The sequence below is a fragment of the Dermacentor variabilis genome, chromosome 9 (genome assembly GCF_050947875.1).
Source record: "Dermacentor variabilis isolate Ectoservices chromosome 9, ASM5094787v1, whole genome shotgun sequence".
NCBI lineage: Eukaryota > Metazoa > Arthropoda > Arachnida > Ixodida > Ixodidae > Dermacentor > Dermacentor variabilis.
In genome coordinates this window covers 137,329,867-137,347,026 of record NC_134576.1, presented here as the reverse complement: position 1 = coordinate 137,347,026, position 17,160 = coordinate 137,329,867, and the positions used below count along the sequence as shown (strand labels likewise).

The 17,160-nt window shown below is 41.9% G+C and overlaps 1 protein-coding gene across 12 annotated transcripts in view; it reads right to left on the bottom strand.

Moving 5' to 3' along the window:
• The window catches only part of Pfrx (6-phosphofructo-2-kinase/fructose-2,6-biphosphatase), a 149,839-nt gene that overhangs the window by 32,018 nt on the left and 100,661 nt on the right, over positions 1–17,160 (bottom strand). For 11 of the 12 annotated variants that reach the window (XR_012822803.1, XM_075669643.1, XM_075669640.1 and 8 more), the window contains 10 exons: positions 14,331–14,456; positions 12,213–12,309; positions 10,587–10,785; positions 9,050–9,233; positions 8,136–8,209; positions 7,975–8,046; positions 7,067–7,213; positions 6,777–6,881; positions 4,620–4,661; positions 4,436–4,523 (listed from right to left, as the gene is read on the bottom strand). Coding sequence is in view for 11 of the 12 variants with exons in the window: in XM_075669643.1 (XP_075525758.1) it covers positions 4,436–4,523; positions 4,620–4,661; positions 6,777–6,881; positions 7,067–7,213; positions 7,975–8,046; positions 8,136–8,209; positions 9,050–9,233; positions 10,587–10,785; positions 12,213–12,309; positions 14,331–14,456 (1,134 nt within the window). In the remaining variant the exon portion in view is untranslated. Of the gene's footprint in view, positions 1–1,521; positions 3,457–4,435; positions 4,524–4,619; positions 4,662–6,776; positions 6,882–7,066; positions 7,214–7,974; positions 8,047–8,135; positions 8,210–9,049; positions 9,234–10,586; positions 10,786–12,212; positions 12,310–14,330; positions 14,457–17,160 lie in introns of those variants that run through there. The other variant, XM_075669636.1, reaches the window with a different exon arrangement.

Genomic DNA, 17,160 nt, shown 5'->3' with positions numbered 1-17,160 from the left:
AATCTGTTGTCGCTGTCGGATGTAGTTTCGAAAAAAATCATTCCGAACACAATTATGCAGGCTCTCCATGTGGTGCAGAGGCATTACTGAACTAACTCAATTCCTCAAAGTAAAATGCATAAAAAAATTGTGAAGTACAACCTAAAACACAACCTACAGACATGAGAGTGCTGGAGTTAAAATTGAATATACCAGAAAACATAATTGTTATGCAGAATCTCAAACACAAACCCCTTTTTTCAGCATTTCTACCATTCGGAGTGGTGTGGCCTGCTCGGTTCCTTGCAACACCATCGTGTTTGCCTCCGCGCATCTGCATGAAAGCTGCAGTTGCCTGGAAATGCAGGGATCTTTGAGTGCTATTGCGTTCCACCCTTGAAGGCAAAGCTTAAGCATCCCTCAAATTTCAAAATTTTTTTACCCGCCAACTTCATTGTTGATGCCTATTATGGGCATCACTGTTGGACTTCACTGTTGCACTCTTCAACATTCACAGGAGTGTTGAATGGCATGGCGGCCCCTAACATTCCTATATTTCTGTTTCTGCTTGGACTGAGGCCATTCACCTACCTACTCTCCCGCTTATTTGTTGTGGCGGTTTCTTAGCTTCCCTGGCCCAGCACCACCGTCCTTGATATATTTTGCTATGTGCAAATCAATGTTCTGTAGCTATTTCTTTCTTGTCCCATTTTTTGCCCTGTTTTCATTCTTAACAGCGTGAGTACAAACTAGCCTAAAAGCAAGCTCTCTTCAAGTTTATTAACATAATGAAAGTAAGAGACAAGGGAAAGTAAAATAAAAAGAAAAGGGGGGCTTATTATGCATTTCATAGACAAGCAAGTGACAATATTTTCGGAATGATTTTCTTCTGCACAGCATGACCAACGATTCAACAAAGTACCCGAAATGAGAAGCTCTTCGACGACACGAACTCCTGATAGGAAGCAACAATGCCCCCAAGTCATATGCACGTGCTCGGCCTATCTTTATCTGTGTGGAATTTTTAGCGTCTATCGTCCCTCAGCAGTTATGGTTAACATGATCCGAAATGAGGTAGAGAAGCACAACGAGAGGAGCCGCAATGTTCTGTGAATGGGAGAGGGGTCAGCCTCCATGGTCCGCCCCCCCCCCCTTTGTACTGCCACTAGTCCTCGTCTTGCTTTCACATTAAAGCTTTACCTTTCATCCATGCCACTCTTTCGGAGACCACCTTTCGAAACATTCGCTTCCGTGGGAAAGAGGGGAAGGAAGGGCAGTTTGTCAGAAAATTCCCGGGGGGGGGGGGGGGGGGGTTGTTTCGAGCACCCAAACCACCCCACTGGCTATGCCAATGGATCAGCCACTTTGTATTATGTAGGTATGTATTGTGGAGGTCATGTGCTAGCTATTTACTCCATGGTTTGAGCCATACACTAACACAATGTCTTAAAGAGTTTTATCTAAATCTGGACCATATCTTCATAGCTACAATAATTCTCAGTAAAAATAAAGTCTACAACATGTAACAGAACACCACCTTGATGAAATGGCATGAATTTTTTATTTTGAGAATAACATTCTTTTCCCCTTCCCAAGAGATTTGATCGTGCTTTTAAAACCAAAGCTGTTGTCTCTGAACCAAGCGGGCAATGCTCACAGCAAAAACATGTATCCGACCAAATCACTTTTCAAACTTCCAAGTGATTGGCTGCTTCCTTTGTTTGGCTAAGACATTTGGTAGACGAAGTGGCTCACAACAGCTGCTCAACTATGAAGTCATGACAAGCTGCATCACAACAGACCAGACCGCCCACAACCAAAAAGCTAGCATGCTTAAAAATGTACTATGCTGAAGGCTCTCGCACAAGGTGGTATCAAGGTTTCTTTGCAATCACTTCATGTTTCATTACACAGGCACATAATTAGGTTGTCTAGTGAAAGACTTTCACACAGTATTAAAATGACGTATTGAAACTTTTAGATTAAGATCTGCTGCCTGTTTAGTGGGATGTTTTAATTGTTATCTTCAGCAACTTTGATATTAGTATTGAGTGTATGGCTGCATCAAAAATTTTACCATTTTGTTTATACAAATGCTGATACAAGTCATTCAAGGCCAGATTTCAGCCATATTTCACAAGAAGGCCGATACCTCACTTTGCAAACCTCCTTAAGACAAGCAAGCAAAAGCTGTCTCCATGTGCAGAGAAACAATTCAGTGGACATAGTGCAGACAAGAAATATAAAATCTTATTTACTGGGAAGTTTAACCCCCAAGTTAGGGTGGTTCAACTCGTATATGCCAATACTGTCTCACTGATAGTACATATGTATTCAAAGATGACTAAACATAGTACTTTATTTGCTTCACTGATTTCACCAAAGGTGCTGTACAGTTGTACTCAATACAGAAACAGAGAAATATCATCCACATTTTAGTATTCCACTGTGCCACAAAAACACTCCAAATATAACTGCTTAAGCAAGCACTTCTGCTAACGTTATCAGCATGCATGCAACTAATAGTGATTCCAATCAGTTAGGTAATTGCTATTTATTCCAACTATGGCTTATTTTGTGCAAGCAAAGGTGACTAGTCTATCCAGTGTCTTATTGTCAACTTGTACACATGCCAGCTATCCTGCACAAACAATCTTGTTTAAAAACAAGTGCTTAGTGATGCCATAAAAACGTGAGGCATCCTGACTTTCACACACACTTACACCAAGAGCAGAGGTCTCCCAAAGGGGGCTTCATAAATGCTTTTGGTTATCCCGATAGTTATTTCAGTTATTCAAGCATGTGCCCCCTGTGCTGCCCCTCCCATTTCTTCCTTTCATCTACAGCAACATTATCCCCAACTTGTTCTATTCTTTGCACCAACATGCACACATTGATTTTAATATTTCCAAGCAATCATAAATGACTGGCAGTTCGAAAATTTACAAGCAGGTGCTCATTTAGGAGTCATGCAGACCTGTACTCATTATCTTATTGCATCTTGGGACAATGGGCACTAATGTGTTTTGATAACTTTAAATAAAGTAGGGTTCCTAAAGGCTGAAAGTTTGCACACCCTTGACATTTACAAAGCTACAACCCACTACCCAAGCTTTTAGTGATAACTCTACAGACTGAAGAGAGTGCATTTATACTGTATGGGTTTGAACTGGAACCTCGGGCACAAGACACAAGGCAATGTCTCACAACATCCTGCCTGCTCTGTGAATTGCCAGTGCCTAACAATACAATCCTACATATGGAAGCACTAGTTAAAAAGATATAAATGTTGGAGAAGAGGGCAGAGGCAAAAATAATTTTAAAAACATGTGGATCAACACTGTAGCAGCGCTCAGAGGAGCTCGTGGTCGTCCACAGCCTCCACGTTTGTCTTCAACTCTGATATCTGGCCGCCATGTGCCGTCAGCCTCAAGTGTAGGATGGTGTGCAGAGGCACGTGAACGTGGGTCATCTCTTCTGCACGCCAGAAGAACGAGCAGAGCGGCGAAGAAGAAGAAAATGTCGAGAATAGGGTAGGAAAGAGAAGCAGGAAGGGAGAAAGGCAACAGGGCGTCACGGTCTGTGCCCTCAGCCTTTTCGAACCAGCACCCAGATTTCTTTTATCCCCCAAGTGGGTCTTTCATTCAAAACTTTGTAACAGCAACAAATGACAACCATGTGAAATTTTTGCACAGTACAACACTGGCACAAAGGTGCAGCCCAGGTCAGTGAACTGCCAATTAAAGCCCATTTGTTAGAAGCAGTAAAGTTTCAGCACAGTGTCAAATTTGGCAATTCATGTATGACAAGGGACTGCATACAGCTTGCCAAAACAGTGCCAATGCAGTCACCATGTTCGAAAGATAATCAAGGACCAACACATCGTGCAAGAAATGCATGGCTGCATGAAGGTGTTAAGTATTGATACGCTAAGACACTCGAAAACTCCCTACCTGTTCAACCAAAGTGTTACGGCTTTCTTTAAACTTGTTTGCTAAACAAGCATAAGAGCTAAATTTGCATTTGCGAGATCTTCAATCTTGCTGGCAAGAAAAAATAAGTTTTCCAGAATGAAAGCAACCTCACCTCTGAGTGCTTTCACTAACTTACAACTGGAATTAAAGGTACTAGTTCAATAGTATGGGGCTACACTAGAATTATGGCAAATGCACAAAGACTGCTCTGGAATAGGATCCTACAGCTTTAAACACCTACCCACCCAAGAAAAGCAATTAAAAGTGGGTCCTCTTATATCCCTACCCTATTTGCAAATTTTCAAATAATGAAATATTTGCACTTCATTCGCCAGGTACTTCGAAAGAAAGAAAAAGCAATGGAGTGAGCAGGCCCTACTTAGAAGGCAAGATGTACGTATTTGCAACTAGTAAAACAATGTTAGGTGGTATTTTTGATTAGAACTATGCAAAGTTCGACATGAAAAAGTGAGTCTACTTACCAGAGTTCTTGTCAAGGAAATAGGCAAGCAGACAACGCAGGACAGCTTGGTGTGCAACCACAAGGACATTCTCCTGGCGCTCCAGTTCCTGGCAAGGATAAGCAAAATTCATGCCCTCATTGTATGGAAGAAAAAAGAAAAGGCTTATGAACATGAGGCATGCAGGGTCAATGAAAACACCAACCATGATGACAGGCTCCAACCTAGCCACCAGGTCTTCATAGGACTGGAAAAAAATATTTTTTTTTTTTATTGTAACTAAATAGAGCAGAATCTTGTTATAAATTTTTTAGGATTCAAGAAATTATCTGTATCATCCAAAATTTATATGATCCATAACAAACCCCGATCGCAGCATCAAAGCTTAAGTTAGACATTGCCTTAGCAAAAATGGCAATAGAATTTTCTATTGGTCTAATAGAGCAACTTATTGGAATTATATCGGTTTTATTAGGGTTATATCGGTACCTAGTGTCCAATGGGCCACATTTATTTGTTGCCGATAGGATCAAGAGTTTGCATTGGTACCAATGGGAAATAACTATTTTTCGCTTATGGGACCAATAGATATATATTGGCATCAATAGGGTCGGCTATAGGTTACCTATAGGACCAATACATTTGTATTGCCACAAGAGACTACTATATTTGTCATTCTTAAGACCAATAACTTTGTACAATAGAGTCCAATAATTGGGAGCAATGAGCTGCCCATTTCTTTCCTGTTGGACTGATAGGAACTCTAAAAATAAATATGACAGAGCTGGAAGTGCACCTAACAGCGTAATTACCACAAAAAACTTCAGCATGCCACTTGGGAAAGCATACAACATTAACGAATTTGCGCACTGAGAATGTAGCAGTTTTGTATACAATCGATTTGGTTTGACGGTAGCCCCTGCACTTTGTCACATAGGTCACATGTGCACATTTGCATTGCTGGCATTCCAGTGCAACAATTCCACTATGCCAAATAACTCACTGAAGTGCAAGTGCGATGGACATGAATACGAAACTGTGCCTGTCAGTGCTATGACAGGTAAGACGCGATCAACAAGTGCTGGCAATGGCCACTTTGGCTCCTCAGTTTTTCTAAGCTTTTTCCGCTGTATACGTGCAGCGAATACAGCGTGAAGTGTCAACTTTACGAACTCAAAGTAGAGTCGGCATGGCCTAGGACTGCAATGACATTTCCTGCGAAAGCACATAATGAGTGCCGATTGGCCATCAGTTCCACCTCAGAGTTGCTTACCGCCTGATCTATTACAATGGAAGTTTCCCTGGAGTATCAATGTAAATATAGTACAATGCTGTGATAGACTACATGTTGACCTGACTTAACATGAAATACGAGAATAGACAGGGTGCAACTGACAGAGCAGCTATACTTCCAAGTGCGCTACTGATATTTTTTGTGGTTAAAACCAGCTGCGTGCCTTTTATTTCTGCTGTCTCCATCAAGGCATCCGAAGCTATTTCATGCCTGCACCAGAAGTTATTACAATCTAGTTGTCAATTCTGGATTTAGCATCGTCTTTATGCCTGCCCAAGTAATTTTGGCTATTGTATCGCATATTTAAGATAAGTGCCATCTCACAGAGTGCCAGTAAAGTACTTCAAACTTTATCGTAGTGAACATGTTCCTGCGCTGTGTTAGCATGTGGTTGTGTGCTGTTGCCTTACAATGAAGCTATTGGTCTAAAGCAGATAACTCATTAAACCAATACGCCTGTAACTAGTGGTTCAATTGGCCAATATAGCCAACATACCGATAGGACCAATATGCGTGTATGCCTAAGGACAGATGCGCCTATAGGACAAATATGCCTATCGCCCCAATAAGTTCATTGTGACAGGCTACTGGCATTTTTATCGAACGTTTTTGCTAGGAATGTTTATGACCATTACCTTTGGTTAAATAAGGCTTTAAAATTTTTGTGGACCTTTCTTCAATGTTGCAGTGGAGGTCCTTTTGGAGTGCGTAGAAACTCACCCTAGTTCCTTTGCCAACACTTGCTTGTCAGAGTGATTGCTATTAAAGTGCAATAGTCACTGCCAGGATTATGGAAGACCAATATTTGTTATACCTTCTTCATAACTGTATGCCACAGTCTCACTCCCCTGACAGATCTCTCAGTGACCATGGCCCAGGAGGCCACTCAGAGTCACTCCAAAAGAGGATATATTATATTTAATGAATGCATTGTGGCTGAGACTTTCAAAAATTTGCATTACTTCTATACACTCTAATAAATTATAACCGTATTACAGAGATTTGACTGTAACAGCCTGAGAATGCTTTTGCATGTCAGTAGCGCGAGTCAAGCACAGTGGAGCTCACCTCGCCCCGTGGGTACCGGTAATGAAACTTGTCCTGATCTCTGGCAGCAAACTCTTCAGGGAACTTCTCCTGGATCTCCTCGTATGTCATCTCTTCACATATACCCTGGGGAACAAAAGATAGTGATTTTTATTGCATACTGTCAACTGCACTCACGGGGTCATTACAGGGAGGGCCAACACTGTCTCCTTAAGTAAAGGTTGAAGCAGCTCTTCTTAAATCTTCAAAGTAGTGAAAGGTTTGTAAGCTAACTGAAAACAAAAAAATTGTCAAGAGTGCACAAAACTTACAGCATCAATTTCATTCAGAGCCTTCCACCGCTCTTGTGGAGCATCAATGCCTGCTGCAGTCTGGATGGTGCGCTTCAGTTGGCTGGTCCAGACACGGAGGCGTGGAATGGACTGCTTCTTTATGAACTTCGCCAGTGCAAGTGCATACTGCACAAGTGAAGAAAACAGGAGGAATATATGTGCAGCATGAAGGATTGCTTTCTGACATTCTGGAAGCTCTATTCAGAAGGACACATGTGCTTCCTCCAGAAATTTCAAAAAAGCGAATTTTAATGGAACACTAAAGAGAAAAAATGCTTTCACCTGTACTAATAAATTACCCTTGCACAATACCATAGATACCCCACTTACCAGAAGATGCTTTATAAGCCAGAAAAGGCGCAAAAATGAACAACTGGTAGTGACACCGCCTTTAAGTTCCCGCACAAACCTCGCTGTAATATCATTGGTTTTGACAGCATTTAATAGGTCCTAAATTCTTCATCGGTAAAAATGGACTACATTGTGTTCTAAGGAAGCCAAAGAGCAAACAAAAGGCTACCCAGGAGGCACACTAGGCAGACAGAACTTAATTAAAATTTTATCAAGAATCATTCCTTTCCTAGATGAGATTTAAGCTTTGTATCTTGTTTTCAAAATTCCTTGCTGAAATCAAGCAGTGAGTTTAATGCATAAAGTACACTGAAAAAAACGTCAATTTCATAGCATGAGGCAGGTATCGTCTAGGAATATAAAGCCTAGAAGCTGCTTTTTTTTTTCCATTATTGCATCAACCAGGGAAGTAAGAAGACTGCTCTAGAGGACTTGAAATGCAGCAATGGAAAAGCGAGCAAATAGCAACTGAGAGCACTGCATTCCCTGCACTGAAAAACTAGCCAAGTCTGGGCCAACCCAAGTCCACTGCTCACCTCCCGTCCCCGTTCGGAGAGATCAGCATCCCCACCAATCCTTCCCTGCAGGTTCAGGACACTTTCGCCGTGCTGTGGATAAATGATACAGAAATATTTCATCAGAATTGAAGCAATATTACACATCTGCTTAGATCACATAAAGCTCGAGATCAACTCACCCTTGTCAAGTAGATGGATCTTGGCATGATGTGGATGTTCATAAGGTAATAGACTACCCTACTCTGAATGTGCCCTGCAAAACAATGACATGAAAGAAAAATGCTTCAGTACATCATTCTGAAAAAAAAAACTGGGCATAGAGCATTGTGTCTCACTGTAGTTTCACATCTAAAAGTACTTTCTGGCTATGAGAGATATATCAGGGGGTTCCATATACATTTCAAACACTTCAGGTTGTTCACTGTGCATGAAAACTTCAGTACACAGACTTCTTCCCATTCCATTCCATTTCCACTGGAAGGCAACAATGCAGTCAAGAAATCGAATTGCAAACTGTGTGCTGGTCAACAGCAGGATTTACCACTGCCATTGAACCCTCACCTCAAGGGGGTCTCTCGCCAATATTATTTCAGCAATCTGCTGTTAAAAATTCAACAAAACACTCAATACAAATAAACTTGGCAAATCAGGCACATTGTGAGCTGTTGAGTAAAATCAGTTCCTTTCAAATGAGTAAACATACTAATCTGACTTCAGCTGTTCTGTACACTGCTCTATGCCTGGTGTAACACAGAATCCTTGAAGTAATGATGCAACACATATAATTTATGAAATTATTTCTTAAAATTTTTCCGCAGTCAGTCTTGTAGCAAACATGCTATCAACACATTCTCTACCATAATGAATAAAGGAAGCATTTAGACTAATAAAAGGTATTCAAGTACATGAACATGCCTAGCAACTGCATCCCCTCTTGATAGTCTGTCAACAGATGTTATAAAAACTCTGTTCATGGACAATGTAGATCCTCAGAAAGATTAGTTGAAACTTATTACATGCTGTAGTCTAATCCTGGAAGAGTAGGGCTTATATGGAATGTGACAAAAAAGATCCATCCACTGAAAAATCTCACCTTCATGTCGGTGCACCACAACCTTTTGTCCTGTGTTAAAGATCTTCATGAATGAGTACTGCTTTTCCTGGACTTCATCAAGGGTCTGGTAGCAAGCCTTGTAGTGTTCAATGCGGTGCACAAAATCTAGGAGGGCATCATCCTTGTTCATGTCCCTGTAGTCTGGGCTGTTGACTTTCACTTCCTGCATTGTATCAAGCAAGGTGAAAGCAATCAGAAATAAGATTAAAGATGCAGTTTACTTTCACACAATCGAAATTGATTTATATTTACTGTACACCACCATCAATTTTAGACATCTCTTTATTCTATTGTGTTGTGTTCTTAAAATTAAATTATGGGGTTTTACGTGCCAAAACCACTTTCTGATTATGAGGCACGCCGTAGTGGATGACTCCGGAAATTTTGACCACCTGGGGTTCTTTAACGTGCACCTAAATCTAAGTACACGGGTGTTTTCGCATTTCGCCCCCATCGAAATGCGGCCGCGCCGGGATTCGATCCCACGACCTCGTGCTCAGCAGCCCAACACCATAGCCACTGAGCAACCACGGCGGGTTGTGTTGTGTTCTTATATTGTGTTCTACGTACCACAACATGTAACCCTTCCTGTGGTCCAATGCATTTGGCATTCCGCATATTTCAAGCCATTCCACCAGAGCGCTGAAAACATCTGACATGGCTCTACCGTTGCAAGTTTAGCATGTATATTAACTTATATCTTCAATGAGCTTTCATAATTCCAGGCTCTAACTTCTGACAGATGTGTATTGTTTCTTGGTGCAAGGGCCAGCTATGGGCAAAAGCACCACGCCCATTGTGATGAGCTGTCAATGAAATGTGAACGAAATAGTTGAATGAACTACAAACGGAAAGTTTACTGTAAAAAGGCCCACACATCAGCCACTGTAAATGTCGTAAAATACATAAAAAATAAAATGACAATGACTGGGGATGTATGCTATGACCATGAAAGTATTGTTATGAACTGATGATGATGATGTAGTAAAGTACAGGGTGACAGTAGTACTAGTGCTTGAACAGAATAGGTAGTTTCTGGTGCCCCAGATGTGGCTTCAGTTTGGCCCCAGATTGCGAAGCACAGGTAATTTTGGGACTGCTTCTTTCTTTAGGCATGTGCTAGAATCGGGGTGAGAGGCTGCCATGTCTAATGCATTCACTCTCCCCTAGCATTGCCAAGAGAGATGCTGTAGCTGCTGATGTCGCCAGTGTGATCAGGCATATGTGTGCCACACGGTCGAGTCTGAATTATGTGATAAGGGCCAATTTTAGGATCCCACTAACAAAAGCTTTTGCCCATCAAAATGTATGGGTGCCAGTCAGTACCTTCACTCAGGATTGAATTAATTGAAACAATGAATAATCAGAGTCTACTATACCTTATGCCAACTTTACTACAGATTTAAGTTGGGTATGCGTACAAGGCCCGCATGTGCCTGATAGTCAAATGCATGTATGATCTGTCCCAACACCTCAAGGCCTACGTCTGCTCGTTAACAATGATGCAACTACTAACCCGAATGTTGGCTTCAATAATCTTGGGGTCGTCACAGTAGGATTCGACGAAGAACAGCTTGAAGCCAAATCGCTCACACACCACGTTGAAAATGAGCTTGCGCCTTTCGTAGGTTGTGTTGGTCGCATCATACACTGCCACTTCACCTTCAGACTCCAGCCATTTGCACATGTCCTCGAGAGCATCCAAGGCGCACTTGCTGCAATAGTAAAATTGCAAATAGAAAAAAAAAAGAACTGAATTTTTTGTTGGAAAAAAAAGTTTCAAAATGCAGATATTAGAGTTCTAGCTTTTCCATAAAGGTACTATTCACTGCAGAACAACAGGTTACTGGAGACATCTACGTGAGCAGACGCGTTAGCAGTGCTCACGTATACCTTTACCATAGAAGACGGCTATTATTGCAGTGATCCGCCATATTCAGTGTAACTGCTGTTACAATCTTTTCACAGCAACATAATCAACAATTTGTCCTTTGATTCAAATTTTATTCAATGAAAACACTCACGTGACACAAAAATAGATCAAACAACTTTTGTTTGCACAAAGCATCACAAGATGACACTACCAGCTTTGCTACTAACGTTTTTACGGCTCTGGTAACCCAGTAATTTATAAACGGTAAGAAGTTCACAGACAAGCTAGGCATTACTGTGAGCCACGATATCAAAAGCTGCAAATAACTGCAATAAACAGTGCTCATTCTATGCAATTGTACAAGTAATGCTCGCATCGCAGTACTGCTAATGCTCATTCCCTATGGTAACATACTGCACTACCTACAGAAGGGTACAATCGTAAGAGTCGCGTTCAGTGACTGAAATGTGATACTCAGTGTGTGTCTGCCGGCAACTTTTGGCAGCATCAAATGAAAATGAGAGCCTCTGTGATGCATTATTACAGCATTCGGCTCCTCAGCGATCTCCCAGCGCTCACCGGTGGTGCAAAAAGCAATGGCTGCCTTGCAGTCCGAGTATTGCAATTCAATTGCCGAGCACTGTACATAAAAAAATAACACCCCTGGAGGACTACACACATATGTTAATAAATGTTAAATGTGATAACCCACTCGAGAATGTGTTCACTTATCACTATATTTACCCACTGCCTATCCCTGCTGTCATAAGTGCATCTTGTGCAGTGTGCTACCACTTCAGAAGTTGCACCACTCTCCTTATATGGCGCTCATACTATTGCTGCTCAAAGCTTTTATGTGCATGCATGTGCATAGCATGCTGGATGCTAAGCTAAACTATATACTATTTTTCCCATTTTTTTTAGTACCAGCATGAGGAAACAACTGGGACAAGGGGAAACAAAAAAGAATGAGAGCAAACGAGTTATTGGACCAAATTTGAAGCTTTGCTGACACCATTCTTCATATGCAGCCCTCAGCCTTATTTATCCTTATGGCTCCACATGACACTGCAACTGCTCCACCCCTCATCTAAGCAAACTGCTCAGTATCAACGCTAAAACCACCACATCATCTGTGATGGCAAGATCAGATAGATTTGTGTAAGGTCCACCAGCACAAGCACCTAGAGGCACAGGGCATATGTACAACCGAATATTGTCTGTAAAAAATATGTGAACATTAGTACAAAATTAACTGCTGCAACGTACCTGCGGATGGCCATGGCTTCAGCATTATCTGCTCTGAAGAAATCGTGGCTCCTGTAGGCCTCCGTAGCTTGACGCCGATATTCACCAACGTTGAACACTAAAGAAACAAGGAATAAAGAATAGTGCGAAATTCCTGAAGTAGAGAAAAAAGTAAGAATGTGACCCAAACAAGGAAGTTTTATGTGACATTTAAGTATGGAATTAGTCACTCTTGACAGTTGTAACAGAAATGCAAGATTAAGACTACACCCAAATGAGCAACACAAGATTGGGAACTTTCACCATTGCATTGTTTTTTTCTGTAGATTTACACATTTTGCAAACTCACTGCCTAATTTCAGGCAGTCAAGTAGTTCAATTATTATATTTAGCAGAGCTATTTGCTATGATGCCTTTAATATCAGGGGTGTTTGAATAGTAAAATAGCTGAACAGAATCGCATATGGATATTTAATGAAAACGACCTCGGAATATCAAATCAAATATTGATTATGTTTTTCATTTCTAAACAAGGAGAAATGTAAGGTCTGCACATAGCCCACTATAAAAAAAAAATTTGGTCTACACATTTATTTTGCATACGCATCTAATACAGTTGGCAAATGGATGTGCAGACAAGTGATGACCTTGTAAATGAGTAACACATGCTATCAACTGCCTGAGGCACCACCACAATGGCAATAATAAAACAAGACAATAGCATGGCTGCAATTTCGTAGCGATGCCTTTTCCCGATGCGAATGCTTTTCGGCGCATTTCACATTCGTGAGTGGTCAAGAGAAGCTCCACCCCGGCCAGAATGTCGAACGCAGCCACTCACGAATGTGAAAAGTGCTGAAAGGCATCGGAAAAGGCATCGTTACAAAATCGCGGCCCATGTCACCAGGCATTGTTCGTTGAAGCAAACGTAGGATGTTGCAGCCTTGCACATTGTTTTAAAGAGCTGTAATATTGATGAGGATGACCAAATAATAAATTGGAACAACAAATTTCTATGTATAGGCTGCACGAAAATGATGCGTATTGTATTACTGGAAATTACTGAGTAGTAGTTATCTTTCCCATCCGCTCGCATAGCAAATGGCGTATCTGACCAGCAACTGCAGCTCTCCTACCATGTAATCATTCGGAATGGTTCTCACTTTCATCGTTCGCTCTCCCTTACAGCTCAAACAACCACACAGAGCTACGTGCAGTTGTTTATGCGCCTCTACTCATCTTTCGCACTGCTCCCAGATTCAAGATCCAATATTCAAACAAAATAAACATTTGACAATTTCGAATAGTCACTTCTCGAATCAAATATGAATAGAGTAGCACAGGCTATTCAATTCATATTCAGAATGGTGAATATTTTAGCACCCTTACATTTTAGAAGGTGTCCCAAATATCATGCACCAAGATATAAATATATGCAAATGCCACGTAGCTGTACAGAACACCAAGGTAATGTTTGCCGTCGCTAGGAGATACTCAGCTTATTTTTTGCATTCTGCCTAACTAGATAATTAGTCTTAATCAACTTCTGAAATATTATATTTAGATAAAAAGTGTCAATGAGAAAATTGTAGAGCAACATGAAAAGCTCCCGATACAGTTTTCTCTTGCTCAATACTTGCTACATAAAAATGTTTTTCTGAGCGTGAAAGAAGCTCGCGAATATACGCAAAATTGCCGCGCGACTGGCTGCTCGAGACACTTTGCGTGTATTTGCAGGCTTGTTTCGTGCTTGGAAGAACACTTATGTAGCATGTATTGAGCAACAGAAAGGTGTATAGGAGTTGTTTATGTTGCTGTACTATTTTACCACTGACACATTTTAGGTAACTACAATATTTAAGAATTAATTAATTAAGACTAATTATGTAATTAGACAGAATGCATAAATAATCTAACTTCAAGTGATGGCAAACAACATTACCTTGGTTCTGACCAGCGATGTGGTATTTGCATATTTTTAAATCTTAGTGCATGATAGTTGGGACACCCTGTATACATCACCTAGGATCGACAAGCCCTTTCTCTGTCAAAATAACTACCAAGCTATGTCTAATGTCGAAATGTCCCACAGTCAAATGTGAGCGTATGGTGGAAGAGATCAAATAGCAAAGAGCCTACCTCTCGTCTGGATGCCAATCCAGTTGAGGTATCGAGTCAGCTTCTTGGCAATGTATGTCTTGCCCCTGGCAGGAAGACCCACCATGGCGATGACGTGTGGAAGGTTGACATAGTTGGTCCTGTCCCCTGCACAAACAAAATAAGAAAATAAAGGTAAGGTACTGAACACCCCTAACAGAAGCATTGACACTTTCCCAGGAAAATTAGCCACAACAATAACGCCTGGCACCATGGCTATTTCTTCCTCTTTCCCTTCACCTTCAGTAATGACATTCAGGATTGATTGACTAATGTTTAAAGCCCGAAAGAGGAACTCGACCACTGAGACTAGCACGTGGGTTGGAAAACCAGCAGCCAAGAGACAAATAATCTGTTCCTGGAAAGTGGAAGGGACGGCATGGAGCCAGGACCTTTATAGCAAAGCTGTTAAGGACTACTTTCCCAACTATTGTGTCCGCGTGTGGAAAAAAATTCCAAAGATAGTACAATACCGGGTCGACCCACGGCAGAAGTGAAGCAGGCATTAAACATTCCCTATATGTGAGCCGATCCCAAAGATTGTGCAATGCTGGGCCGAACCGCGGCAGAGGTGAAGCAGGCATTAAGCACTCCTCATACGTGGGCCAATCCCGAAGATAGTGCAGTGCCAGACTGACCTGCGGCGGAGGTGAAGCAGGCGTTAAGCACTCCCCATACGTTAGCCAATCCCAAAGATAATGCAATGCCAGGCCAACCTCCGGCAGAGGTGCGGTTCGCCATTAAGCAGCCCACATACACAGCTTCGCTGGTCCTCCTTCACAAAGTGGAAGGGCACAGAGTTTTTCAGTAGCTTCTGAGAGCACGCTTTTACTGTATCCTTTTTCCGACGCTTCGAATGCGTGGAACTGAATGACAGTAACACGACAGTAGAGGCTTGCTCCTGTGCAGTTCATATTTACAGCAAAACAGCAAACATGCTTTGGAGCAAATAAAACTCACAAACGAACCTAACTGAACTTTCCTGAGGCACTTCTTTTGTTACATCCAGGGGCCACAAGCATACTTGGAATAGGCCTTCTATACATTTGTAGTTACTCAATCCAAAATGTTGTTACTGAATGAAAAGGGAAGCAGGAAAAGATAGCACTCCAGGGAATATTTACACAGCAATGGTCTACTATAAAGCAATGTTCAATTGACTAAAAACATAGAAAGAACATTATCGTCAATAAAAATTCAAATCATGCTGCATGGTATCGATGATACTATACAACGGTTCTCAGCTGAGCTGGTTGGCTTCTACTTATCTAGAATTCAGTGGACACTTGTTCTGACAACACTAGAGGAAATGTCAAAACACAGAAGCAATATGCCTTATTTTCTCCCGAGTCGTCAAAGTAAGTGTCCGCTGCAATTGTGGAAAAGTACTGGCAGACCACCGGTTAGGCTTAGTACACAAGTTAAGCCTCACTCACTGTCAGAGCGAAATGAGGAGGGTGGGGGGGGGGCGGCCTCTACGCACACACACATGCTTTAGTATTGCACAAAAATCACTGCGAGTGAGTTTTTTTTTTTTTTTGCAGCATTTAGTCTGTCAACCATAAAGCCAACAGCATTTGCAATGGGACCGTTTTCAAGGAACACGAAGGGCTTTAAAGCTATGTTATTCCAGATAACAAAACTAGGGTTAGAGTCAAGTGAATGCAATATTGGAACACCGCAAGAACAATTATAAGTTAACCATCGAAGAACTCCCAAATTCGTGCTAATTTCTATTTGAAAACGTTCCACATGTACAGAGTCCTGAATATTTGGCTGCCTGTGAAAAAATTTTGCACTCACCGCTGCACTGTTCTTGCTCAAATTTTGCAGAACGATCGCATCTTGTTGTCTGCTTCGTTTAGTAACACTTGGCGCGATTAGTCGCCTTTTTTTTTAACACAGAAATGAGGAACTATTTTCGCCTATGGAAAAAATGGAGTCTGAAAAGCCGGCTCTGGCACAGACTTGTGTCGCCGCCTGCCGGCAGCAGCAGGAAAGAGCTGCTGTCGCGTAAACGGCCCATTTCAATATGCTGTCTCGCCTGCGAAGCAGCTACTTCCTGCTGCTGCCGGCAGGCGGCGACACAAGTCTCTGCCAGGCCCGCCTTTCAGACGCCATTTTTCCGATAGGCGAAAACTGTTTCTCATTTTTGTCTTAAACAGGTGACTAATCGTGCCAAGTGTTATACTAAACGAAGCTGACAACAAAATGTGATCGTTATGCAAAATTTGAGCAAGAACAGTGCAGCGGTGAGCGCACAATTTGTTTTTTTTTTTTAACACACGCAGCCAAATATTCAGGACCCTATATGTAAGTCTATAAGTCTATAATTTCCCTAGCGCCCTCTACCACTGCACCGGTCGTGAACCGGCGAAGTTTTAGCGCGTGTTTACGTGTTTACATGTAGCGGTAGCCAGCAGTAATCAAAGATTCCAGGCCGTGGCTCGGAAGGCCTAGACAGATACGAAAGCGAAGTTGTTTACATCCGAAGCACCCCGATTTATTGCGCGACGCCAGACAGAACCGAAGGCGCAAACGCCAAATGAACGCGGACGCAACCCGTTATTCCCGAGAGGGTTACTATAAATCCAACGCGCCAAACTAGTGCGAGGGAGCTGCAGACCTTGGACACCGCGCCAGGCACAAGCGGAAGCCAGAACCAACGCGCTAACCACTTTCTCCCGAGGTGAAGCGAAACAAAACTATAGGAGAGAAGCAAAATAAAGACCACCAAGGATAGCTGTCAAGTTCGTGCGGCCTCGCGGGCGTCGGCTCGCACAAGAAGCGGGCAAAAAAAAAAAAAAAAAAA